This window comes from Arvicola amphibius, chromosome 9, assembly GCF_903992535.2.
Source record: "Arvicola amphibius chromosome 9, mArvAmp1.2, whole genome shotgun sequence".
In the NCBI taxonomy this organism is placed as follows: Eukaryota; Metazoa; Chordata; class Mammalia; order Rodentia; family Cricetidae; genus Arvicola; species Arvicola amphibius.
The window spans coordinates 26,416,059-26,442,547 of record NC_052055.2 but is presented as its reverse complement, the minus strand read 5'-3'; the positions used below and the strand labels follow the sequence as shown (position 1 = coordinate 26,442,547).

At 41.5% G+C, this 26,489-nt stretch overlaps 1 protein-coding gene across 1 annotated transcript in view; it reads left to right on the top strand.

The window, feature by feature from the left end:
• Window positions 1-1,044: 1,044 nt before the first annotated feature.
• Window positions 1,045-26,489, top strand: part of Dnaaf11 (dynein axonemal assembly factor 11) — a 94,406-nt gene continuing 68,961 nt past the window's right edge. Inside the window, exons 1-4 of the mRNA XM_038343498.1 lie at window positions 1,045-1,149; window positions 7,910-8,077; window positions 14,234-14,311; window positions 25,455-25,627. Coding sequence (XP_038199426.1) covers window positions 1,140-1,149; window positions 7,910-8,077; window positions 14,234-14,311; window positions 25,455-25,627 — 429 coding nt within the window. The 5' untranslated portion in view covers window positions 1,045-1,139. The remainder of the gene's footprint in view (window positions 1,150-7,909; window positions 8,078-14,233; window positions 14,312-25,454; window positions 25,628-26,489) is intronic.

Below are 26,489 nucleotides of genomic sequence, written 5' to 3'. Positions count from 1 at the left end.
TTTTTTAGTGAGTTTTTTTGGGGGGTGTTGCTTGCTTTTGCAGGAGTGTGTGTTATTATTTATCTTACAGACACAGAGACAGATGCTAAAGATGTTTAAGGTCACATCTTCATTAAATATAGTGAGTGAAGAAACACCAACACACTTAAGCATGTGGGTCTGGCAGGCCTTGCCCTTCTCCCCCATTCCCACTGCCTTGCTAAAACTGTTAGATTGCATTCCTAAAGCGAGCCACCAAGGTCTATTCCTTCATTTGGCCAGTTCTTTCTCCTGAGGCTGACGACCAAGGTCCAGCTAATGAAGTATTGAAGTCCAGCAATCAGAAGCCCCCTTTCGTTCACCTAATTAACATGCCCAATTAAAATGTAAAACCTCATCCTAACACCGGGTTTCCCCCTTTGCCTTTATAAACTGTCATTGACCTGTGTGCCAGCTCTGTCTCCTCTCTATCCAGAGGCTGTCTTTTGTTCCTTTGGGACAAATACCCCTGCCCCCTTTCCCTTGTCCCTTTCCCTGTCTCCCTTCCTCCTTTAGCATGGCATCCTAGCCCCTTCTAACGCAGATCTCCTCTGCTTCTCTTGAAAAATAACATCTGCCTGAATCAGAAAGCAGCCACTTTAACTTTTCTGTGTGAAAACAGGTGTTTCAGTGTGGTTTGTGCTTAATCCGGGTAACCCCCAGCATGCGGGAATACCGTTCAGTGGGATCCAAATCCAGTCTCCCTGGCTCTGCACAAATCAAATAAGATTGAGAATAGGCAGAGACCAGGCAGAACACACGGGGGCGGGAGGGGGGCGGTGGCGCGCACAGACCCCCCATTAGGAAGTAATAACTCCCTACGATTCTTATTCTTTGATCTGGGCGGGCGACTGACTTAGTATGACAAAACAGTCCAAGAAGTGCCACAGGTGCGGACAAGGAGCTGGAGTCGGCCAGGATAGGGGCGTTCCACTTCTGATCGCTTTCCCGCTTCTGTTTGGAGGTCAGGAAACTCGGCGCCGCCTGACCTCCTGCGGCCACCATAGAATCGCCCGTTGCCATGGCTCCCGGATTGCGTCCAAATGCAGACGCACTGCTGTGAGAGCTGAAGGGAATCCTTCGTCGCTGTAATTCCCTGACCAGTGATCCAGAAAAGCACCATGGGCCTGAGTAAGCGACCCCTCCCCATCACCCCCTCCCCACTTCCTCCTCCTTCTACGGGCAGGACCAGCAGGTGCCTAAAGCTGGACTAGGCCCTCTGAGTTCTTGCTCAGGACCCCTCAGGTCCCCTCAAGACCCGTCAGGTCTCGGGACCACTTAGGACCCTTGAAGTCCTACCATGACCTCGCATTATCACGTAGTTCCGCCTAAATTCTTTCAGGAGCCCTTGGAGTCCCATCAGGTTCTTTCAAGTTCTTTAGGTCGCAGTCTACGGGTCCTCTCAGCAGCTGGTCAGTCTGTGAAGTGGGCACCATGGAGAGAGGGAGTTCAGGACGACTGGTTAGGCTGTGAAGTCCTGGGTCACACCATCTGTATGCCACCACCTCACCAAGGAAGATAGGGTTGCCTAATGAAGGAGTGCACCGATTCCAGAGCCATGCTTTGACACATACCCTTCCCCATGATCACCCTTTGAGCTCTATGCCTTTGTTCTGGGACCTCACCTTTGAGCCTAGCTGCCTCACTTCCACAACAAAGTTTTATTATATAGACTTAGTAAATGTGAAAGTCTTTATCTAAAGCTATTAAGTGTCTGCAAGGTGATGGATTAGCCGATATTTTTAGATTAGATTGAATCATTCCTGTCATCCAGACTTTTTTGATGCTGAAAAATGGCCAGACATCATGCCAGTCACCATTATTTTGTTGTTTCTTGATGTCTGATGTTTTAAAAATAATATTTTTATATATCATGCCTGGGTTTAGTTAGTGGAGTCTGGGAGTGTAAATCCTAACCTGGGACTCCATCATGCCCAGAAGCTAGGGTCTGTCGCTCTTTTATGAGCTAGCCTGCTTCTGGCGCTCAGCTTTTTCTGAACTATAGTTTCAAGATGAAAACCTCTTTATAGCCTTCCATTCCTTTTTTATGGTCTTCACGCTTAGCCTTTAATAGTCCATTAGGGTCTCTTATCCTTTGCTTGGCAGTTGTGTTTAGTCAGAACTTCTCAGTGCAACTGCCCTTTAAATGGCATGACCAATAGGTCATACTCACCACTGCGTTTCCTTCCACTGATAGTCCATCACCACTAAAACCAGAGAAATTCTCCACAAATGCACAGCAACTGTGGGCCCAGCACTGCCTGTGCCCCACTGACTGCCAGTAGTGGTGTCTGTGTTGCCATTTTGGCAACAGATTTGGTTTCAAAACCACATCTTACCTAGCACATGCTTCCATGGACCACTTTGGGTATCAGGGCTGGGTATCACTGAAAAGCCTGGGCTCCGCAAGAAACAGAGTTTTTGTGTTTAGCATGCTAGAGATTTATTCTGGGGCATCCTTGGGGATGGATAACGGAAGCCTAAGATACCCAGCCCCAGGGGCTCCAAGCTTTGAATGGACCTTCTGATTTTTCTCATGCTGAGATAAAAGACTGGGCCTCAACAGGCTCTTAACAACAAGTCATCCATTGTGGACTTTTGTTAGCGGCCATTAGCTGGATTGGGGTGACATTTTTTCAGCTAAGGGAACTGGAAGGAAAGAAGGTGAGCAGCTGAGGATGAGCCACTGGCAGCGCTCCCAGCAGCTGCTGGAATTAATCCGTCAGTTTTGAAGGGAAAATCGGGCAACATATTGTGTTCTCCAAGATGGCCCGGAATGCACTTTCCTCATTTGATTGTCTGGCAAACATCTACACACATTTCAAGGTCCAGGCCTGTCCTCCATGCAGCCTCTTCTGACCTCCCTTCTTTGAATCAGTAGGTGCAAAACCACATTTTCTGAGTTCTTCTGTCCTGGTTCTTTGTGTTTATTAAAAAGGCGCAGTTACATCAATAGCCCTTAAAGGAATCACTGAATTAGGGATCAGTATGTATCCTGATGCCCATTAAGTCTGTAAGAAAAAGAAGTGTGTGTTATCTTGGAAATGGTATCTTCTAAACAGAAAAATATTTAGATACTATGAGAGGTAAACTACATATTTGTAATCCCGTGTTTCTATTAAATATTCTTGATTTCACATATATAATCTACATACATTCCCATATGTGAATTTCAAGATGTTTGGAAAATCTGCGAAATCTGCTGGGAACATATTGGTTGATTTTAGTGTAACCCAGGAAGAAAGGTAGAGCTGTTTACAAAACATGACATAAACTATAAAGGAATGATCTATATGTGATGGTAGAATGCCAGCCTTTACGTGAGAGGCTGAAGCAGGAGCATTGTCATGAGTTTGAGGCTAGCCTGCACTACATAATGAGCTTCAGGCAGCCTAGGCTACAGCATGAGACCCCTAAAAGGTCAGGCAAACAAACAAATCCTAAAAGATAAATGCTAAATTGTTGGTTTTGGAATTTTGTTAAATATTACTGAGTACCTCAAAAATCGTGCAGAAATGAACATATTGGAACGTGCTCTCATAGCTCAGAAGCTTTATTCTGTTGCTCGCAGAACCCCTACAAGGTTTTGTGGGGTGCGCGCATGTGTGTGTGTCTGTGTGTGTGTGTGTGTACATGTTTGTATGTGTGACTACAGTTGTGTGTATGCCATAAAATGCGTATGGAGGTCAGAGGACAACCTCAGATGCTGGTCCTCATCTTCCCCTTTGTTAAAGATAGGACATCTTTGCTGTTTGTCAGGCTGGCTGGCCTGTGAGTCTCCATGACTTTTCTTGTCTACATGCCTCATCTTGCTGTAGGAACAGATTACAGACAGGTGCTATTTCATTTGAGTTCTGGGAATTCTAATTCAGGTCCTCATGCTTCCATAGCATGTGTTTTACCCACTAATCCATCTTCTCAAGCTGCACAAGGTCATTGTGAAGATATACTTTAAAGAATTAAGAGGCTGGTTAATCAGTATTAGTTCAATCTTTGATTCCTCGGTGTCGTGCTTTAATGAGATAAGTATGTTAGAGCTACTGGTATCCTTCATTGGTCTCTCATTCCTGCAGCCAAGCAGGTATTGGTTAGCACCAAATGTCCTTGCAGCAGGACATTTTTTAAGTTCCATATGAGTATTCTATTTTCTTACTTGTGGTTTTCTGAATGATAAAGCAAAAGCAGCATTTTATGTGTCGTGTTCTCTATACCATTTGAGCAGCACCATCGCTCTTGAAACTGTTGTGTGATGAGCTTTTAATGCTGCTGAGGAATTAGTAAGTCCTAGGATGATCTCCTGCAAGCACAGTACTATATTATTTGGTGTAGGACGTTCTGAAGGTGGGTGACATAGCTCAGAGTTAGAAAATGCATAGTTTAAACTAGGTGGTATGTAAAATCACACAATTTCTTCCCATTTAAAGCTGCAAAACACTATAATCTCCATGCACCATGTAGACATGCTTGACATCTCTTCTCAGATGCCTGAATCTAGATTTCACGCTGATGTTTGTCTTTACAGGTAAGGCAGTATTACGCAACAATTTCCCAAGTGCCATAACATAATTTGTCACGTAGCAGCTGGCCTACTATAGACCTATTAAGAATTTTGACTGACTTGATCCTGTGCTTGGAATCACAGTTGCTCTAAGTTGATGAATACAACAGCTTATGCTGTCCAGAAGTGAACGTTTTACACTTTCGCTTCCCATCCACCCACTCCAGCTCTTACATTCTGTCTGCCCCCTCTTCTGTGATGTTCCCTGAGTCTTGAATGCTCCAGTAGATGGCCCACACCCATGTTCATATGACTTGCGCTTATTAGATACAAGGGGTTTATTAATGAAGGGGGCATAAAGTAGGGATACTAGGGAGACTTGGAGATGGTGATAGATGGGTGTGATCAAAATAAAAAAAATGTATGAAACTTTCAGTGTCTATATAGAAGTGTTAGTTTTTAAAATAGTTCAGGAAAAGGCCACTAGGAAATTTCAGATGATCACAGATCTACATTCCTTTGTGATTCTACACTTTAAATATTTCTGTTGTTATACGGTAGTTGCTATTCAGAAACGTTGTTCTGAGCATAGCTGTGGGATCCCTCCTCTCTGCGTGACTGGTTATCCATGCTAAAGGAGCTTCCCTCATTCTGACCATTTAAACTGACAGTGATTCTTACCATTTTAACTTCTGTGCTTAGAAAATAGGATAAACATAATTTCTTCCTCATGCCTATATCCATGATGCTGAAAGGGAAAATTTGGCAATCACATGCTGACAGCCTGCTATACTTATAGCACAATGATATGACTTTCTTATATTGTGGGAAATGAAGCAAGAGAAGAATTTTTTGGTACCAGTAGGAACCTCATCCATGCTTTAAGTCTTCAGGCCTGAAAAAAGTGGCAAAGACTTTGAGCCAACAGAGCTGGAGGAGGCTGTGAAAGCTTTAGCAGCCAGGTTATCTGGGTGGGCCATGTAGGGACTCATGGATCACGTGATAATTCAGATGCTGCCAGGGTTCCCATGAGCACATTTGACTTGACCATGGATGGCAACGTTCAGTGTTCAAACTACTTAGGTTATGTATTTATATGGATACCAAATGAAGCCTTACCAGAATTTGGGGACAAGATAAATAATGGCCCATCAAGTTGTAAACTAAACTGCTTAATAAAGTACATATTCCTCTTTTGAGAAGTATATTTTCATACAACCCAAAGGATACAGTTAATATAACTTTTCAAACTCATGTGGGTTTTTGCTAGAGTGTGAAGGCTCATGGAGAGCTTGTCCTCTGGTTCATTTCCCTCTTCTCTTTCTTCCCTGTCTGTATCCCCTATTCTTCCTCCACCCCATGCTCACTCCAGCCTATACATCCAAGTCATCCATGTGTCTGGCAAATGGATGCTCCTTGGAAGCATTGTTTATTGGGAATGCAAACACTGTGGCATAGCCCGTTTGGAAATGGTCCTCCAACGTGACCAGTGAGGAGCCTAGGAGCAGATACAGGACTTCTTCGGTGATGAATCTCATTGTTCCCTCCCTAGCCATGGTCTAAATGGAGGGAGTAATTTCTGGATGGGGACATCTTAGTTCTAACAGCATGGCCTCCAACAATCCATCCTCTCCTGTGGGTTTTGTAGTCTAAGTCACAGATACACTATTAGGCACATGAGAGTCTAGTTAGTAGTGGTGAATAATTCACATATCTCGTTAAAATAGCTCTGATAATATGGGTTTTGCCTCTCAACCCATAACATAAGTTGCATGCTTGTTGTAGATTACCGATAAAGGGGATGATTTTAGTTTATACAACTGACTTGTAGTCTCAAGTGGGTGGCATTACTTATGCATTGTCTGTTGATTTCAATTATTTAATAAACATGGGGGACTAAGGGTGTAGTTCCATAGGTCACATGCCTGGCGGCAGATGCCCCAGGTTTGATCCCTACCCCCAAAGACAAAAAACAAAAACAAAATACACAGGAACAAGCAAAATAACCCCCCCCCCTTCTGTGTGTGTGTCCAGTAGGAGGGTAAGTTATCCCATTTTAATGTTTGGTTACTAGGAAGATTTTTGCTGTTGCTGCTGTTGCTTTTCTTTTCTGATCCTTTTGCTTATATAGTGGTGCAAGCTGGCTTCTAAATGAGTAATGACTTTCTAGACATAGCGGAGGGATCTAGCAAGCCAGAGCTGCTTAGGCTTCCTCTTTAGGCTGCTTTGCATTACTTTTGGCCTGTCTTTCCCAGGACTGGGTTTGCAGCCACCTTTCCTTGTCTTCCGAGATGGCCCTTAGAGCAGAATGAGCGTTCATCTTGGGTAGTGTTGTAGCCTCTCAACCTGTGTTCCCCTTGCTATTCTAAAGAAGTGTCATCTCAACTCCCCTCTCTTCCCATTGGAAGGAGCATAGAATTCCATACACTGCAAACAAGCAGTGGAGTTCATATCTACTCTGTTCTTCAGAATGTGGCATGGTGGTGTGGCAGCTGATAGTGCTGTGAGGGACTTGTCTCAGCTGAGCGAGTCCACACATTCAGGAGCCCGAGGACTCTCCAGAGGCTCTCACTTGCTCATGTAGAAGGTAGTGTCGTTCAGTGGTTAAGAATAATCAGGCTGCTAAAATGACCACAGGTATGTAATATTTACCCCATCGTCCCACTTCCAGAAACTGTGACAAGCCATCGGGTGTTTCAGTGTTGGTAAAGAAGTCTTGATTGCTGGTGTCAAAAATATGAATCCTGAAACAAACTCCTTCTTTTCTCCCTCCCTCCCTCCCTCCCTCCCTCCCTCCCTCCCTCCCTCCCTCCCTCCCTCCTTTCTTTCTTTCTTTCTTTCTTTCTTTCTTTCTCCTCCAGGAAAGACAGCAAGTAAGACCTACTTTACAAATCTGCAATGCAAGATCCACAATCTGGGTTCTTTTTTCTTTTTCTGAAGTTCTAAATGAGCAATTATTGGTTAAATGATGAGTGGTCTTTCTTATTGGATGGTGGGGAGAGTTTTTTATGTTGTGTCCCTTGTCAGTGAGATTGTGACTCAGTTGCTCTGTCTTAGGTCCAATAGTGAATCTCATCCAGTTTGGTCTGGTTCCACCAGGAGAGCCTATATTCATATTCTTGTAGCTGTCAGCTGCAATTATTCCTCCATTTACGCATCAAAACTTACATAGCTCTTACACATACAAAGACAAATGAGACCTAAGGGTTTATTTTGCCTCACAGTCGCAGCCTTGTTCAGACTGCATGAGGTGGACAGCAAGCAGCATTTGTCTGAAAATTGCTTGGGCCTGGAGAATCAACACATAGCTGCAAAGAAACTCCAGTGTGTTAATACTATAATAACCCAATGCTGAACAATGGGAATATAATAATGCTGCAAAACTTCTTTCAGTCACAGAAGATCTTATTAGACGGAATGCTGAGCACAATGACTGTGTAATTTTTTCCCTGGAGGAACTTTCCCTGCATCAGCAAGAAATAGAAAGACTAGAACACATCGACAAATGGTGCCGGGATTTAAAAATTCTCTATCTGCAAAATAACCTCATTGGAAAAATTGGTAAGTCTCATTTATTTGTTCTCATGATGTTTTAACACTTGAGTGGAAGAACTTTGGAAGATAACTGAACAAGAAGGCCACAAGAAAAGAGATGCAATCCCCTCTCAGTAGCTGCTTGCAGAATATTTCCCAGGCCTTCCTATGTATAGTTGGCTATGGTGCCAAGAGGGATGCTATTATGGAATTGGAAATGGAGTTATTGTGCGCATGATCTCCTACCAGCTTTCAAAAGGGGGTGGATATGAGTCATGAATTTGCCATAACTCTATATCTGTAAAACTGGAAAGATCATGTTGAAATTTAAAAGTTTTTGTCATATATGTATACCAATAATTTTTTGTTAATAAAGATCACAGATGTCCAAGTGTTGACATCTATTCCACCAGGTCCCACATCTATTTAGTCTGAAATAAACACCCAGTGGCAGACATTAATTATAAATGGATTGGCCTATTAGCTCAGTTTTCTTATTAACTCTTATAACTTATATTAGCCCATAAATCTTGTCTGTGTTAGCCATGTGGCTTGGTACCTTTTTTTTTTTTTGGTGAGGCAGTCACATCTTGCTTCCTCTGTATCTGGGTGACGACTGCAAACTGCCTCTTTTTCTTCCCAGGTTTCTCCTGTTCTCCATGCCCTGCCTAAACTTCCTGCCTGGCTATTGGCCAATCAGCATTTATTTAAAGTATAAGTGACAGGGTACAGACCACTGTCCCACAGAACTCAAGTTTGAAAGAAACCAAGATAACCTTTAGTTGGTGAATGACTTAATCCCTAAAATGAAGTATTATTCATAGCTTAAAAGAAGTGGGTACATAATAATGAAAATACATATAGAAACTCTAAATGTCCACACTAAGAGAAAGCAACCAATATGAAAAAAACTAAGCCTCCATGAGTCCAACTGTGATGTTCTGGAAAAGGCAGAACCATAGAAACTGAAACAGGATCAGTGGTTTCTAGGAACTATTAGTAATGAAGAAAAAATAAGCCATGAAGGATAATGGTGGATACATGTTGTTGTAGTTGCATATTTGTCAAAATACACAGGATGTATCATACCAAGAGTAAATGTGTGATTGATGATATGTCAAAGTAGGCTTATCAATTATAATGAGTCCACCATCTGGCATAGGATATTTATAAAGTGTTGGGGACAGTAATTTGGGGTTGGGTAGGGAAGGAATGGAGTATATGAGAGCTGTAAGTTTTGATAAATTTTTCTATAAACATAAATTTGCTGTGAAAAATAGGAATATGTTTTTAAATGTCTTTGTCAGATTTCAACAGATTATGTTAGCCAGTAATGCCATATTGTTGAGTACAAGGTAGTGTGATCAGTTTAGTGTATTAAAGTGGTTTTAGTCTGGAATGGAATTGACAGGTAAATGTAGAAGTCATGGAAACAAAGATCAAAATGTTGGCATTGTAACTGATTATCTTAGTTACCTTTCTGTTGCTATGAAGAGACACCATGACCAAGGTATCTTATAGAACAAAGAGTTCATTAGGGACTTTCTTACAGTTTCAGAGGGTTAGTTCATGAGCATTCTGGTGAGGAGTATGGCAGGAGGTAGGCTGGCATGGTGTCAGAGTAGTAGCTGAGAGCTTACACATTAAGACAATAACTACAAGGCAGAGAAAGATACAGATAAAGGCACGGGCTTTTAACGTCTCAAAAGTCCATTCCCAGTGACACACTTCCTCCAAAGGCACACCTCCTTTCCCTTCCATCCTTCCCAAACAGTTCTACTAAAGATTAACTATTCAAACCTATGAGCCTCTGGTGGATATTCTTATTCAAACCGCTAAACTGATCAAGCTCTTTGCAGAACACAGTACAGAGTAGTGCATAAATGGACTTGCTAGTACTACCCTCAGAATAAACATCTCAGTTACAGACCAAGCTGGGCACCTACAACTTTCCCCCAACCAAGTAGGTTCATGCTTTATGGCAGGAGGAAACTGGATCATTATGTTCTTTGCAGGACATCCAGGAAGGAAGGAAGGAAGGAAGGAAGGAAGGAAGGAAGGAAGGAAGGAAGGAAGGAAGAAGACTTAGAATGCCCAGTTTCTTCTCCCAGTTTATCCATTGGATAAATTGATCTTCCCTGTTCCTTGTATCCCTCCTTGCCCTAACAATAAATTAAGGATGATCTACAGAGTCATTTAGTGGAGTCCTGCTTCATGGGAACAAGTGGAGACACACTTCTTGTTAAAGCAACTCTACCTCAATTGTAAAAGCATTCATAGGCTCTGGCCGAAAGTAGACTTGTCTGTGACTCCTTCCTCTGTCACTTGTTTGTGAGCTGTGTGAAAATAAACAAATCAGTTAAACTGACCAAAACTGAGATGGGGTATTCATAAAACACCATTAAGACACCTCTTGTGATGAGAGGTGCAGGATGGCATGCGGTGGTATAAGGATTATTGTGTTTACAATGAAATAAGAGTTTTGTGGTTGAAAGCTGCCAGTCTACTAATGTCATTACTTAGACCAGGCTGTCTTGGCTAGCCATCTGAAGCCAGAGGCAGAGGGGAGAGGTGAATAGAATTGGAGGAATAGATGGAGTGAGTTGCGATGAAGAGAATGCCACCACTGGAGTACAGGGTCAGCTTTGAAGTTATATATAACTTTTCAGGGATGTGCATTGGTTTTCAACAGACAGCATTTAGCCATGACTGGGGACATTTTGGTTATGGGAAATGTGTGCGTGCATGCATGTGTGTGTGTGTGTGTGTGTGTGTGTGTTGGACTTGTGTAAGCTCCTGGCCCAACTCAGAAGAGGCCAGGGACACTACCACACAGGACAAGAATTATCCAGCTCAAAATGCTAAGATTACTGAAACTGAGAAACCCTGGTAATGTGGGTGCCTCTGATTCTGTGGGTAATTGAAAATTGGCACAAGAATTATAAAAAGCCCAGATTTGCATCATTTTAGAGGATTTAGTAAAACTATATATTTCTTCAGATAAATATACTTGGCATCCTTTGCTTTACCAGGAACTGGAAACTCTGGCACACTGTTCAATTAAAAAGGCGGTTAGAGAAAACCACCAGCTTTTATTCATGGGCGCTTTGAAGAACGATGCTAATTGTACAGATCTCAAAGAGTTCCCGAAATTTTAATCTCCACAGCTGGGTCCATCACAATTACTAATTAGTAGCATAGTATTTCAGGCCTTTTCAGAGCTGTGAGAAAGCTTAAATTTTTGCTTCCAACGTATTCTTAAATTAAACACTTTTAAATTCTAATAATGGGATTTTTCAATGCTGTTCCACCCATGGGTATTTAGGCATGTATTTAGCAAGTAAAAGTACTTCTCCAGGATCCACACATGCTGTCCTGCCATTGAGGTGGAAGTTTGCAGAGCAACCGCCTTTCCTAGAGCTCCTTGGCTCGCTGGGTGGGACAGATGGACTGTGGGAGGAAGGCTCAGCTTAGCCATGAAGCAAGTGTGAGCCAAGGACCATCTGGGGTTCCACCAAAGTGCAGAGCCTGTGGCAGCAGGGGGGGTAGCCACTAGTGATCAACTCTTCCAACAGCTCCCCCGTGGGCTTTGTAAAGATGGGGGGCTGGGTGGCGCACAAGCTTCTTTCAAGGGTGAAGGGATTTGGTTAACCAGAAGTCTGTGGGCCTGCTTGTGGTTAGTGTCAACAGCTCCCGCAGTGGCTAGAGTTAGAGCTCTCAAACCCTCTTCAGGCTGCTGGAGAGGGCCTGTGTAGTTGTACTTACAGACTTTGTCTTTCTCCTGGCCAGTATGACCCCCTGTATCTTGGGGTGTTAACTGAGGAAATTCTTCTTGAAAGACTCTTGTGTTGGTTTCTATTGGGTGACTCTGGGGTCTGAGGGCTGCACAGATAACAAGGGCAGGAGGAAGTGCTCTTTGCCTAGAAGGTGTCCCACTGTGGATGGCAATTTTGACAGGAATGACTGCGTATCTCTGTCCAGGATGTAGACAAGACACTCTGCCGTTCCTGCTTCTTGGCACACAGAAGCCTCCAAATATGTTGACTACTGAGTGCTCAGATGTTGCTAGAGACCCTTTTGTAAACAACAGTACTACTTGAATAACAACTGAGAGAAGCCTACTTCATATTTAGGGTCTCGTTTTAAAAATGAGTGGACTTGAGGCCCTGAGAACTGTTCTAAGATCTATAAGGCTATATCTATGACTTAAGTTTAGATGAACTCTGGGTAGTGCTTAGTGCAATGATAGTAAGTCATGTTTGCTATTCATAATATCTCTGAGCATCTGGGAGAGCAGCATCACTTCGACAAGGCTACCCAAATGTGCATGTCTTCACAGGGATGCCATCTTTCTTTTTGTCTAAAGGAATTGTTCTTTTAAGGCACAGTGCAATGATTTAGTGCACATCTCTGGAACCAAAGTCTTTTGGCTCTATCATTTTATCTTGGACATGTGCATTAATTCTCTGTATATTAGACATGATGACCTGGGTTCAAACTCCAAAATGCACATGGGGGTGGAAGAGATTCAACTCCCACAGTTGTTTGTTGTCCACACACATCCTATGGCAATTCACTCATTCATTATATATATATATATATATATATATATATATATATATATTAATGTAATTAAATGGCTTTTAAATGTAATATAGGTGATAAGTCTAGGATATAATATGGCATATACAAAATAGTGGTGCCTTATTATCAGCTGTATTTGGGGACAATTATGCAACAGCAATTCCTTGGCCAGCTCATACTTGTTTTGTCTGAGTAGCCTTCCAGATTTATTTAAAAAGATAATCTTATTTTAGGTTAATTTGAGCTTTAAGTAAAGGAAATCCCACTTCCCGTGGCTTAACAGTAAGGAAACATACTCTGTCCTACCACAGGTCAAGATAAAGTGGACTTCAGAAGCAGTGAATCCCTTTTCTCTATTCCCCCACCACAGGGTAGACTTTATGTATAGGAAGTTTCCTCCTGATCGTGCCTGAGTACTATAGAGAAGAAGAATTCTCTCCTTGTTACCATCTTGTGGTAAAAGAGACAGGCGGCCCCAAAGTAGAGAGGATTAAGTTTTTGCCTAACTGACTGTGGATACTTGTGATGTGCATCCTTTCTGCAGCATGTGGCTGCCAGGAGATGCCGTGAGGTTGGTTTAACTCTAAGTTCTGTTGCCTTGAAAACGGAGCAGGAGATATGGAGTACTATACCCTGGCCAGCTTTCTTAATATAGCCCAGTGGAGTTGGAGATGGGTAGAGACATAAGCAACCATTGGCACCCTTAAGAAGAACAGAGGAAGAGGGGAAAACTGCAGACAACCTAGTGTGGCTACTGCACCATCTGGGACTGTGATGGGGCAAGGGTCTAGGGATTAAAAAACACAGAGAGACATGAATCACTCTTGAAACAAGAATGCCAATTTTGTTGTGTTCCAGGGCAGCTAATATAGTGCTCTCCTTGATTAGGGGCCACGCCCTAGCTCTCAGGATTTTCTACTGCAAGCCCACCAGAAACCACTTTCTTGTTATCAGGAACTCATGAAGGTTTCATGCTCAGAGCAGCTGCAAGCACAGCAAAACAAGTTGTTTACTCCAGCAGGCAAGAGGTCCTAGAAAGTTCAGGGTCTGAGGGTCTGCAGCCCCTAACACCCTAGTATCTGTTGTACTAACTAGTTTTATGTCAACTTGATATAAGCTAGAGTCAGTTGGGAAGAGGGAACCTCAGCTGAGAAAATTCCCCCACCCGATTTGCCTGTGGGAAAGACTAAGGTGCATTTTTTGACTGATGATTGATATGGGAGGGCCTAAATCACTGTAGGTGGTGTCAGGCTTGGGTAGGTGGCCCTGGATGCTAAAAATAGCAAGCAAAGCCAGCCATGGGGAGCAGCTCAGTATGGCTTCTTCAAATTCCGCCTCCAATTTTGTGCCTTGAGATTCTGCCCCGATTTCCCTCAATGTTGGGCTGTTATCTGGACATGTAAGAAGAAACAAACACATTCCTCCCCAGGTTGCTTTGGGTCATGGTGATTTAGCACTGCAATAGAAACCTCAACTAAGATATTGAAGATCTGAAAAGCTGCTAGCCACATGTTCCCCTTGTTTCTCTGTATTATTTTCTTAAGTTATGAAATGGTCTTCTCTCTTGAAGGTTAATCAATTATATTATTTGTATTTCAGAAAATGTTAGCAAACTCAAGAAACTTGAATATTTGAATTTAGCACTAAACAACATTGAAAGAATTGAAAATTTGGAAGGTAAGAATTTTCCTGTTTTGTTTATGAGATAAATAAAAACTTGAAAGTAGCTTTACACAGTATCGTAGATACAAAAGAGTAGATTTTAAATTTATATTTTACCTAAATCTTGCTCATCTCAGTTTTTATAGAAATGCAGACAATAAAGTGCTATGTAAATTCAAAGCCAGAAATGTACTTCACTTCATCCCTTGCTAGGTTGGTCTCCCTATTAGAAGTAGCTGCAGCCAACATCTGGAATATGTGACATGATTCTCTCTTGTTTTCTATCGTATCATGTTTCCATATCATTATTAACATGTTTTTGGGGTGTGTGTGTGTGTGTGTGTGTGTGTGTGCGTGTGTGTGTGTATGCATGTGCGTGCGTGGGCATGTGGATGTCAAAGAACAGCTTGTAGGATTAGTTCTCTCATTCAGCGTTATGGGTTCTGGGGACTCTTACTGGGGTTTGACAGCAGGTGCTGAGCTCTCTCTCTCTCTCTGGTCCTAATGAGGAGTATTCTGAAAATCCATTTCTTCTTGGAAAATACATTGTTGTCTTAATATGCAAGCAAAGGGATCTGAGGCTATGGAATGCCATAAATATAGAGGGGGCTAGCTAAGCATTTGTCCGCAGATGGACATCTGAGGATTCCTGTGCTTTGCTAAAATAAGCTGGCGACAGTGCACACCCTTCTTCAGCCACTCTTTGAGCATGCCCCCCCCCCCACCTCCGCGTTTTATTTAGACTTGAAATTCCTAGGCTTAAATATGCAAATTTTGAAGTACACTGCCAAGTTTTCGTCTGAAGGATTGCATCAACTTCTCTTTGCACCTGCTGGTCCACATGAGTATCATTTCTGTACGTCTTTGTGAAAGCCTCCCGCACACTGGAATACACTTGGGAACATTGTGCTATTCGTCATTGTTTGCTTTCAGATTCTTTGCTACCATGTTCAGACACTTACAGAATGCTGACATTTCTTCTTAGGTGAATTCTAACATGTTTCCTATGTGTTAGCCTGGTTTTTTGATTGATTTGCCATTTTGGAAAGTGTACTCTCACATATTCTGAAACTTAAACTCTTGTCACATGACACAGATATTTTCCTTTTATGTACCACGTTTTTATGTTTTTCCGTTATGATACTGGTATGCAGAAGTTTTATACTATAATATACTAAGCTATCAACCTCTTCTTTTATAATTTCTAAATACAGTCTATTTTGTGTTGAGTTCTACTTTCAATGACTTAATCTTTCACACTTATCCTCTCTAATCCATCTCACGTTTGCCATGTCTGTTAAATCAGAAGATACTGTTTTCTCAAAATGTATCATGGTTGAAGTACTTGGACCATTCTTTAAAACTGAAATACAAATTACATACCATGAAATTTACCAGCGTGAATGCACACATCATCAGTTTTTGATACACTTCTATTTTCCATGGAACATGGAACATTTTTTCGTGGAAGAAGAAACCTCACTTCATCTATCATGTAGTGCACGAGGGCCTCACCTTACCTGCTCATGACAGATTGAGGATCAGATCACCATCATGAACACATGTGTTTTAATGAGCTCAACTCTCTTCTGCATCATCTTCAGCTGGGCTGGCAGCATCGCTGAAGATACCTCCAAATATTTCTATGGGACATCATTGACTTTGACATCACAAATACCAAACATAGACATTTGGGCCCTTGCTTCTTTGATAGGTGGTGGGGAGGGAATTCTGTGTGGCCCCTGTTCACTTTCTATAAATCTACTGTTGGTCCACACTGATGGTACACATTCCTGGTCGACAATGCTGACCCACGATGCTGGCCCACACTGCTTGGTTTTTCCTGACCATGCTTCTCAACTGCCAACCTTGTTATGGTAATAGACTGTGTATTGGGACTGAGTTTCTTTTTTTTTTTTTTTTTGGTTTTTCGAGACAGGGTTTCTCTGTGGCTTTAGAGCCTGTCCTGGAACTAGCTCTTGTAGACCAGGCTGGTCTCGAACTCACAGAGATCCGCCTGCCTCTGCCTCCCGAGTGCTGGGATTAAAGGTGTGCGCCACCATCGCCCGGCTGGGACTGAGTTTCTTGAATGACATTTGCCATCAACTCCCAAGCTAAGACCCCCACCCCCTCCCACAGTCCAGTGTCTGAGCTAGTGTGGATCATGAAGCTCTTTCAGCCTTTTGTCTGTGGCTCTTCCTGAATGTGTGAAGGCATCATTTTAGTCAGATGTAATCCTTCTTGTTTCTTGCATTTAGTAGTCATTGCCTCCAGTAGATTGAAATCCTATCTGTAAAAACAGTGGACTCAACTCTCTGTCTGCCTCCACCAGAAGGAGTATCTCTCTTCAATGGTAATTTGGGGGTAGATTCAATGGTAGATTGGAGTAGTTCTTCCATGATTCCAGTTCCCTGTGCAAGGCATCCTGGGCCAGAGCACCAAGTAACCCACACAGTGGCTTGTAGCCCTGGAGTTTACCCCTGTGCCTGCAAAAGCTCCATCCACAACAGCTGACAGGCTGGTTCTGATAGTTTCATATGAATTTGAGCTACTCCCCAGTGTCTCCATTTCAATCCAAAAGTTGTATTTCATGTTTTCCTGTGTGATAGATTTTCTGTTGACAAAATCTGAGCTTTTGTTTAGTTGTAAAAAAATATTTCGAAGGGTGGTTTTCCAGATGAAGAATTCTTAACATTTTTCCTTTCTCCCTTGCTCCTTTTTCTGTTCTTTCTTCTCTCTTATTTTCTGACATCCTTCCTTCTCTGTCTCTCTAATTATCTCTACCTCGTTCTCATGACCTTTAGCGTATTAATTGGATTTGATTATACTCAGCTGACATTCCACTCCTCTTAAGCTGCATGTCTATTTAAACTAGTTCGTCTTTTTATTCTGCAGTCTGAGACATCTCACCAGATTTAAATCCCAGAATAATTATGCTATGTTAATTCTTCCTCATTCTAGAATTCATTTCATTTCCAATTAACCCTTTGATGTGGCCACTATTTTCATCCTTCTTTCTCACTCCTGTATTGATGATCAATGTTTTCCTGTAGCGCTATTATTTTTGGATGGATGAAGTACCATCTCACACATGTGTGGTTGCAGTTAGAATTCCTACTTAAATTCTTTCCATTCTCCGAATGCCTTCTCTTTATTGATGTGTTCTCATCTGGGCTGTTTTCTTTAGGTGGTAACTTGATGGCCCACAGTAATCACAGAGGATTGGGTGTGTCCAGTGGCTGGTGTGAGCTTGCAGTTGTGAGCTTCGGTTTCCCCAGTCAACCTTTCTTCTGCATGGCAGGGCTGTGTGCCCTCTGAGTGGGTGGAGCATGCTGACTGGCAGCTTTGCTGCAGAGTGAAGGGCGTGGAGCAGAGGCAGGCAAGCTGCTCTGCCAGCCCACTCCCATCTGTCAATAGCTAAATTGGGAGGATGTCACTTAGGACACAGCTGATCTAGTCTCTTTGTCTCCCCATGTGCAGTGGGTATTTCAGTGACGTATCTACAGACATACATTGTTCCTTTTGAATTTTTAATCTGCAAAACCTAGAAATTGCCTTTATTAAATCCCCAAGCCCAGTGAGTGTATCAGTGATGAGATTCAGAGCACCATCAGTGTCTTCTTGTTTTAGAAGTGTAGACACGACTGTTTCCATGTATAAAACAGCTCTGTAACGGTTAGCTTTCAGTCCAACAAAGTGACAACAGTTACTCAGCATACAAGCTTATGGTAATAAAATTTTAATGTAAATGTAGGAAATGACAACTTAATGTCAACTCTCACTTTTTAGAATTACACAGGGCTTGTTTTTGTTGAGAAGCTGGTACAGGACCGGGAACTTCCCTTTTAACAGATGTCCTGATCATCCACCACTAGAGGGCAACAACGCTGCTATTGTGTTTTGAACTTTGCAAAAGGCTGTCAGTGGTGTGATTTTAGTGGTTCAGCCATCTGGACAGGTGCCCCCTTCCATACTGTGCCTTCCAGCTCTAATGCGGAGAAACCGGGTACAGGCTAGTTTGGGGACATGCATCTCGAGATCAGGGATGTGTAAAGAGAGTGGAGGGTTATCTTTTTTTGTTTACTTTGAAGGGCTAGAAGTGAGAGAAGAGGAAGATGGATGTATATATTCAATCCATCTGCTGCAGTACATCTCAATTTGATTTTAAAAAGGAAATGGGCACCTTTATACCCTCTCTCCTTTTTACCTAGATGGCAAAGAAGAGGAGGAGGAGCAGGGAGGGGAAATCAAAGCAAAGAAACATGACTATTTTTCTTTCCCCTCTTTTCTTTTCTATGTTTAGGATTCACCAGGGTAGAATGAAGTGCCCGCTGCCCCTCCCACAGCCCTAACCTGGAGGGATTGGAAGGGTACTGTGTTCGAGCTGCCTCTCCCACCTATGGCAATCATCTTATTAATTTCAATGACCTTAGATTCCTGGGGTCAGTAGCTGGCCTTTTTCAGGATAGAAGACAAAGGGTAAAGGAGAGAATGGTTGCCTTGGCAGGGGAGACTTGGTCAAGTTTGGGCACCTAAGATCATGCTCATCTCTAGCATGGAAAACATGTTTGACTTTTTTATGTTTAGGTCAAATATAAGCAAAATGAAGTTGTTTTTTTTAAAAAACTATTATTAACACATAGAGAATCATGAGTCATCCATCCATAAAACTGTAGCAAATCCCCAAACCATGAATTTTTTTATCTTGTTAGAATCTTGGAAATCAGCTTTTTCTTATATAATAGAAAGATACCATATGTTTTATAGAACCTTCCAAAGTCAGTGTAATACCAACCGTCAATACAATGCACAATTCTTACCTCACAGGTAGCATAAGATTGTTTATTCTGGGGCAAATAGGAGTGACTGTGACCTAGAAATAACCTAGAAAGTGTCCAAAATGGAAGTTTACATGAACTTCTATAGTCATTGAATAAAGTCATAAATTAAGGCACTTATCAAATGCATTAGTGGGGACATCAGGTCAGTGGGTTACAGCAAAGCAGGGTAAACCATGCCCCATGCCATAGGTGTCAATGCTGTCTGATGGCTTTGGAATTGCTGGCAGCTCATGGTCTGCTAATTTCATACCATCTGAGGGTTTGCCTAGTATTTGAAAGGACATGTGTCAGATATAGAAGGTGAGTGCCAAATGGCTTTAAAGGGACTAGATATAGCTGAGATAACTAGGCTTTGTATCTACACTGCTTCAGCTCCCCACAGTCATGGGGTTCTAATAATTCAGTCAGCCACAATCAATATAAGTGTAGCTTTTTGCTGGGGAGTTTACAGCTGCTTTGTTGTGTGAGCATTCTGTGCATTCAGAAGCAAGATGGTCTATGTCCCATGACACTAGGAAAGCTTGTGTGTAGGAAGTGATAGTATTGCATCTGAGTGGGCAAGAAGACAGTCTTTAGGGGAGAGTTTGTCCATCCATGTGATATGGACTTGCAGACCAGAACTTAAACCACGATCAATGAAGGGATGTGGTGACTGTGACTTTAGTTATATGTACCTCTTGCCCCTTGTCCTACTTTCTATTTAAATTTAGAGCTCTTTCAGTACCCCAAAGATAGACTTGGAGTTACTGGACCTTTTCAATTGTCTCTTCTAACAAGGCCACATTGCTTAAACCTTCTCTCTCCTGTGCTCACCATTACTCAGCTCTATTGTTATGGGACCTGTGACTGATCAGAATCCGTTGGGGCCATTAGGGCTGGGACCTTTGTCCCAAACCTTATGTTACTTTATAAACGGGAGCCTAGATTAATTTTGCATGAAAGTTTACTTATTTTATTTTAATCATACCCATTCATGGGTGACTTAATCATATAAATATACAATTTAATACACATATATGTATATATAAAATATGTAATGTATAATAACAAATATGCTGTTAAACCAAGATTGTAGTACCTTTGTGTTAAAACTCAGTTAAAGATAAAACAAACCAAATTTATTGTTTAAAAGGAAGTATTTTTTTCACCATTGTGGATTCCAGTTCAATCCAGCCTGGGCCACTCCCAGCTTTGTGGTGACAAGTGTTTTCATTTATAGACCCCAAAATGTGCTTCATAAAAGTTTTAACTTGAGAACTTTAACATGATGATGATGATGATGATGATGATGATGATGATGGTGATGATGGTGATGAAGATGGTGATGATTCGTGATGATGATGGTGATGATGGTGATAGTGATGGTGATGATGATGATGGTGATGATGATTAATGATGATGAAGATGATGAAGGTGATGATGAAGATGATGGTCTTTGTAAAGGAGCTAACATATCTGTTCAGCATTGCTTTTAAGGAAGGCAGATATGAGTTCAAGCCCCAGGCAGATATGAGTTCAAGCCCCAGTTCAGCCATTCAGGAGCTGTGAGAACACGGGTAATAGTTTGTTTCATATACATTAGAGATCCAGTTACCCAATGCAGTGAAAAAAATTAAACAAAACCTCATATCTCCATAGACCTCCCTGCTCTAACAGTTTTATGAGTCAGAATTTCAGGGCACATGGCTGTTGATTCCTTTCTTAACTTCTGCACCAGCTGGAACTCTGATAGTTCAGCGTGACTATGAGGTCAGTGTTTTCATCTGGCTTCTGAGTCTCCTAGAGCAATTGTTCTAAGAGCAAGCTTTAATGTATTATTTTTCTGCATTTTAACTGGAACATAAAAGCTGTGCATACTTAAGGAAGTACCAAGTCATTCTTATTCATGTGTACATTGTAAGCATTAGTAAGCATCCTCATACTCTGGGAGACCCTATGAGCTTCTGACTCAGCTTTGGAAGATGTATAACTTCATTATTGCTGCAGTCTGTCAGCTAAAAGTCTCTGAGAACAAGCCAGGTATAGGGAGAGTGGACAGAACTAGATGCCAGCTCCCATGGAATGGCCTGAGTGCACATGAAGATGGCAACATCGTGGAGTCAAGTGCCACCATTATCAATCTGACCTTAAATAGTGATCATCATAATCTCTTGCTCATAGGCATGGTGTTGGGATTGAATAAGATATTGTCATATAGGTATCAAGTACATTATATGCCTATAAAACATACTTTCATTGTATATGTTATATTCATGTATGTGGACTCATGTGCATGGAGGTCAATGGAGGACATCAAATACCCTTTTTTATTGTTCTTTATTGAGATGGGAATTTTTATTAAATCCAGAGCTTGCCACTTTATAGTTAGGCCAACTGGTCAACAAGATCAAGCAATCCTCCTGTCCCCACCCCCTAGCACTTGGTTACAGGTATGCATGTATGTCTATGCTTAGCTTTATATGTGAGTTCTAGGGATCAAAAAACACAGGTCCCTCATACACTTAAGCTATCTCCTCAGCTTATGTCAGTATAAAAAGTAATTTCACTGTGGCATTTCAATATATGTGTATAGTACACTTTGATCATCCTTGTCTTCTCTTGTAGCAGGGTATCAGAGAAAATCTTAGAAACTGTGTCTTAACTGTCTATAATTTTCTATTTGTATATAAAATACCAGACAGAGTCATATTGAAAATTTTTGAAATAAAGAATAGTTTACTTTCACTTCTACCACTGCCATTACCACTTGTCCATGACTGCTTTCCCACCTGTCCTGGGACACTACCACAGCACACAGACAGCGTCAAATTTTTGTTCTTTTCACTTTGATCGTTATCTCCCCCGTGTTGTGATACAGATTTCATAACCATAATTCTTAATGCTTTTTGGGTAATAGTGGAGTGAAAAGATACAATAGAGTTTGGTTAACTAGTTTTAAAAAGTTGTATGTATGTATCTATGCATAGTAATGTGTGTGTGTGTGTGTGTGTGAGAGAGAGAGAGAGAGAGAGAGAGAGAGAGAGAGAGAGAGAGAGAGAGAGAGAGAGAGAGAGAGTTTGTCTATATGTTCATGTGTGGAGGCCAAAGGTAAACATCCAGATCTTCCTCTGTCCCTCCTCCTCTCTTCTCCTCTCCTCTCTTCTCCCATCTCCTCTCCTCTCCTCTTCCCCTCTCCTTTATTCCCCTGCTCCTTCCTTTCCCTTCTTTTCTCCTCCCTTCCCCTCCCCTCCTCTTCTCTATTTGAGGTGGGTTTGCCATTGAACCCTGGAACTGGCTAGTTAGTGAGACCCAGTATCTACCTGTCCCCACCTTACCTCCTGTACTGAGATTACAAGTGAATACTGCTGTGCCCAGATTTCATGTGTGTTCTGGGCATGTGCACTCAGATCCTCATGGCTATTCAACAAGTATTTTATACACTGGACCGTCTCCCAGCCATGATTAACCACTTTTATAAACTGAGCATGTGGCTAATTTTCTTTATGGGCTGATACATTTTATGCAATGTATTTACTGACTGTCACATCACATCCAACAGTAATAGTCATTTAGTGGCACAGAAAGAATGTGATCTGCACTCAGCCTTGTCAGTTATCGTTCCTCAGTTGCCACATTACCTTTAAGGTTGTGTTTTCCTTAATTTTCATCTGGAGAGCTAATAATCTCTCTGGCTTCCAACCTGCTCAGTTACTCATTATCCCCACCCCCACTTTTTGTCTTCATCTTCTCTCCACTCCTTGCCCCTCTTGCTTCCCCCATTGTTGTCTTTCTTCCACAAATGTTTCTTAACCTTTTATATTATGCTAAGGAGCTTCTTTTTTTGTAGTAGGAAAAGCCATTTTGTGGTTGTTTGAAAGAAAATGGCTCCCAAAAGAAGTGGCACTGTTGAAAGGTGTAGTTTTGTTGGAGCAGGTATGGCCTTGGAGGAGGAAATGTGCCACTGTGGAGGTGGGCTTTGAGGTCTCATAGATACTTAAGGTACATCCAGTATCTCAGTTACTTTCTATTGCCTGCAAGATGTAGGACTCTCAGCTCCTTCTCCAGCACCATGTCTGCCTGCCACAACATCCCACCATGATGATAACAGACTAAATATTTGAAAATGTAAGCCACCCCATTAAATATTTTCCTTTATAAGAGTTGCAGGGATCATGGTATTTTTTCACAGCAATGGAAACCCTACTTAACTAAGACAAGTTTAAGACAGTTTCCCAATGCCCAAGGAACTCAGATTACAATAGAAAAAGCTAAACTATAAGTATTCAATTACAGCACAAGAAAATATCAGAAAAGACAAAACCTGTACAGAAAATTAAAACGGAGAATGTCTAAATGTCGCAAAAAGAACCAAAGGACAGTCAGTATCTAATGTGTCACTCTACTGTACAGTTCCGACATTCTTGGTTATTAAGCAATTGATGGGAAGAAATTAGGCGACATTATGTGAATATTTTATCCCTTATCATTCTTTTATGTGTTGGTTTTTAATATCTTCATTAATGATCCTGCAATTCTATTATTCTCTATTTGTTGGATGACATTATACTTTAAGCAAGAACTTCACCTTCTCTTCTACTTTATATTTTTCTGTGTACATGGACCCTTGCTTTATTCAGTAGATTATGTCATTGTGTTAATTCAGTAGATTGGTGTTCTATTTTTTATATTATAGTTTGATGTTCACATTGTTCCAAGCATGGCCAGCGCAGTCCTTCCAAACAGACGAAGCATGTCCTCATGGGCTTTTCAGTCTCTGAACAAATCCTTGCTTTGTGGCATGTCAAGATGTTGGATTCTCTCTGTCATATATATACTTTATCTCATTTTCCCTTTTACATATCCTTGTTATGAATGGGCTTAGAAGATTATTTTCATATTTTATACAAAAGTTAGTAGGAACCAAAATTAGAGTGCTCATAGTAGTTTAGTAGAAAGGAAATATATGAGAAAAATGAGAAGGGGTGTTATTCTCATTAGTGGTATAGCCACTGGCAAGCTCTCCTTGCTACAGTAAATGACTTCCTATCCAGGCCAAGATGGGGTCAAGGGCTAAACTCAAGGAAAGGTGAATGGAAGGGATGGGAAAAGAAACTATCATATAATAATTCAGTTTCATTATACAAGATTGAGAAATAAGGTCATTCAGCAAATGTGACAAGATTGCAGAACTGTGAACCAATCTGAGCTTAATTCATTATGCCAACATACCCAAGTTTACTTCAAGTTAATTATCTACTGGAAAACAACAGAAAAACAGCATAATCAAAAAGCATAGGGGGTTACCACATCTAGGGCCACACCTCTGATGGAAGCCTCCTCTTCCCATAGAGCTCAGGCCAGCATTCTGAACTCCAGGTAAGATTGTACCCCAACCCTGCCCATGCCTTCCCAACAAAACCCCAACTGCTCCTCATTTCATTGTCACCACCCCATCAGAGCCAGGCCAGAACCCTGATCCCAGAGAACAGTTCAGCATTCTGAACCCCAGAGACCAGGCCAGCTCCATGAAAATCAGGCAGAAGCCTCCCACCCCATCAGAAGTCAAGCTACTATCTCAGCCCCAGAGGACCCCTGGCCAGATCAGAAGCCATGCACATACACAGCCAGAACTTCAGCTCCAAACTCAGGCAACAGCCTCCTGCTGAACTAGAGGCCCCAAACTGGAAAATCTAAAAGAAATGGACTAATTTCCTGATAGATACCACTTGCCAAAGTGAAATCAAGATCAGATAAACAACTTAAGTAGAACAGTGACCTCCAAGGAAATAGAATCAGTTGTTAAAAGTGTCCCCCCATGCAAAACAACAACAACAACAACAAAAAAAAAAACCAACAACTTAGGGCCAGATGGTTTTAAAGCAGAATTTTACCAGATTTACAAAGAATTGCCAATACTAATACTCTTAAAATTATTCCACAAAATAGAAACAGAAATTGCCAAATTCTTTCTGTGAGGCCACAGCCACCCTGATACCCAAACCACACAAAGACTCAGCACAGAAAAAGAATTAGAGTCTAATTTCACTCGTGACCATTGATGTAAAAATACTCAATAAAATACTGGCAGACCAAATCCAAGAAAACATCAAAAATATATCCACCATGACCAAGTAGGCTTCATCCCAGAGATGCAAGAATGCTTCAGTTTATGAAATTTAGTTGAGATTTCTGAAAAATTATGCATTGGCAAGCAATGCAAATAATCAGAAGATTCAAAATATAGCATCTCTTCCATCTATTATTTGCTATTGCACAAATTTATTGCTATAGCCATTTTCTCTGTTTTTTCTTTTCTCTCTTTCTTCTTATCTTGACAGGATGTGAGTGGCTGACAAAACTTGACTTAACTGTAAATTTTATTGGCGAGTTGAGCAGTGTTAAAACTCTGAAGCACAACATCCACCTGAAGGAACTCTTCCTCATGGGCAACCCATGTGCTGACTTTGATGGCTACAGGCAGTTTGTGGTGGTGACTTTACAACAGCTAAAGGTATGCTTGGAGTAAAGGTGCAAGAAAAGAAAAAGAATAAAAAAAGATGGCAAGAAATGCAGAGAAATATGAGAAGGAGCAACTACAGTAATTCCTGTATTTTTCCTGGAGTTGTTAGGGGAAATTTGTTGCTTCAGGGACGGAAATAAGATCTACAGAATAAGATTACATTCTTTGTTTTCTAAACCTTTGTCACTGGTTTTGAAACATTAACAAAATTTGAAAAGGTAAGTCATATATTTTGCCACTGTCTCATCACAGCACAGAATGTAGCCATTTATTGACCAGTTGTGTCACCCTTTGAAGTACACCCCCGTCATTTCTAATGTGTCACCACTGCAGTTCCAGCACGTGAGAGGCAGAGAAGCAGAGGGAGACGGTTCAAGGCCAACCTGGTCTACACAGTGAATTTAAAATTGACCAAGGCTACATAATGAGACCTGCCTTAAAACAGCAACAACCAGTCAAACCTCTAATTCACCAATTAGGCTAGACAGGCTGGCCAGTGAAACCCAGGGATCTTCATTTACCTGCTTCCCTAAATGGTGGAGTAAGTGTGTTCTGCCATGTCTGGCTGGCATTTTCTGTGAAAAATAGGTATCAGACTCACATCTTTATGCTCATGAGACAAGCACTATACCAACTGAACCATTTTGTCAGCTCTAGAGAATTTTGTTATGATCCCCTAAAGGCAGGGGCACATTATAGATTTTCCATGACTCACTTAGGAAAGACATTTTAAGTCAGAGACAATGGTTAGAGCCAAACTGTGTATCATAATATGTTCATATTTTGCCACTGTATTCCTAAAATCTAATAATTTTAGAACTAATATTATTTTAGATAATATTAGATCTAATAT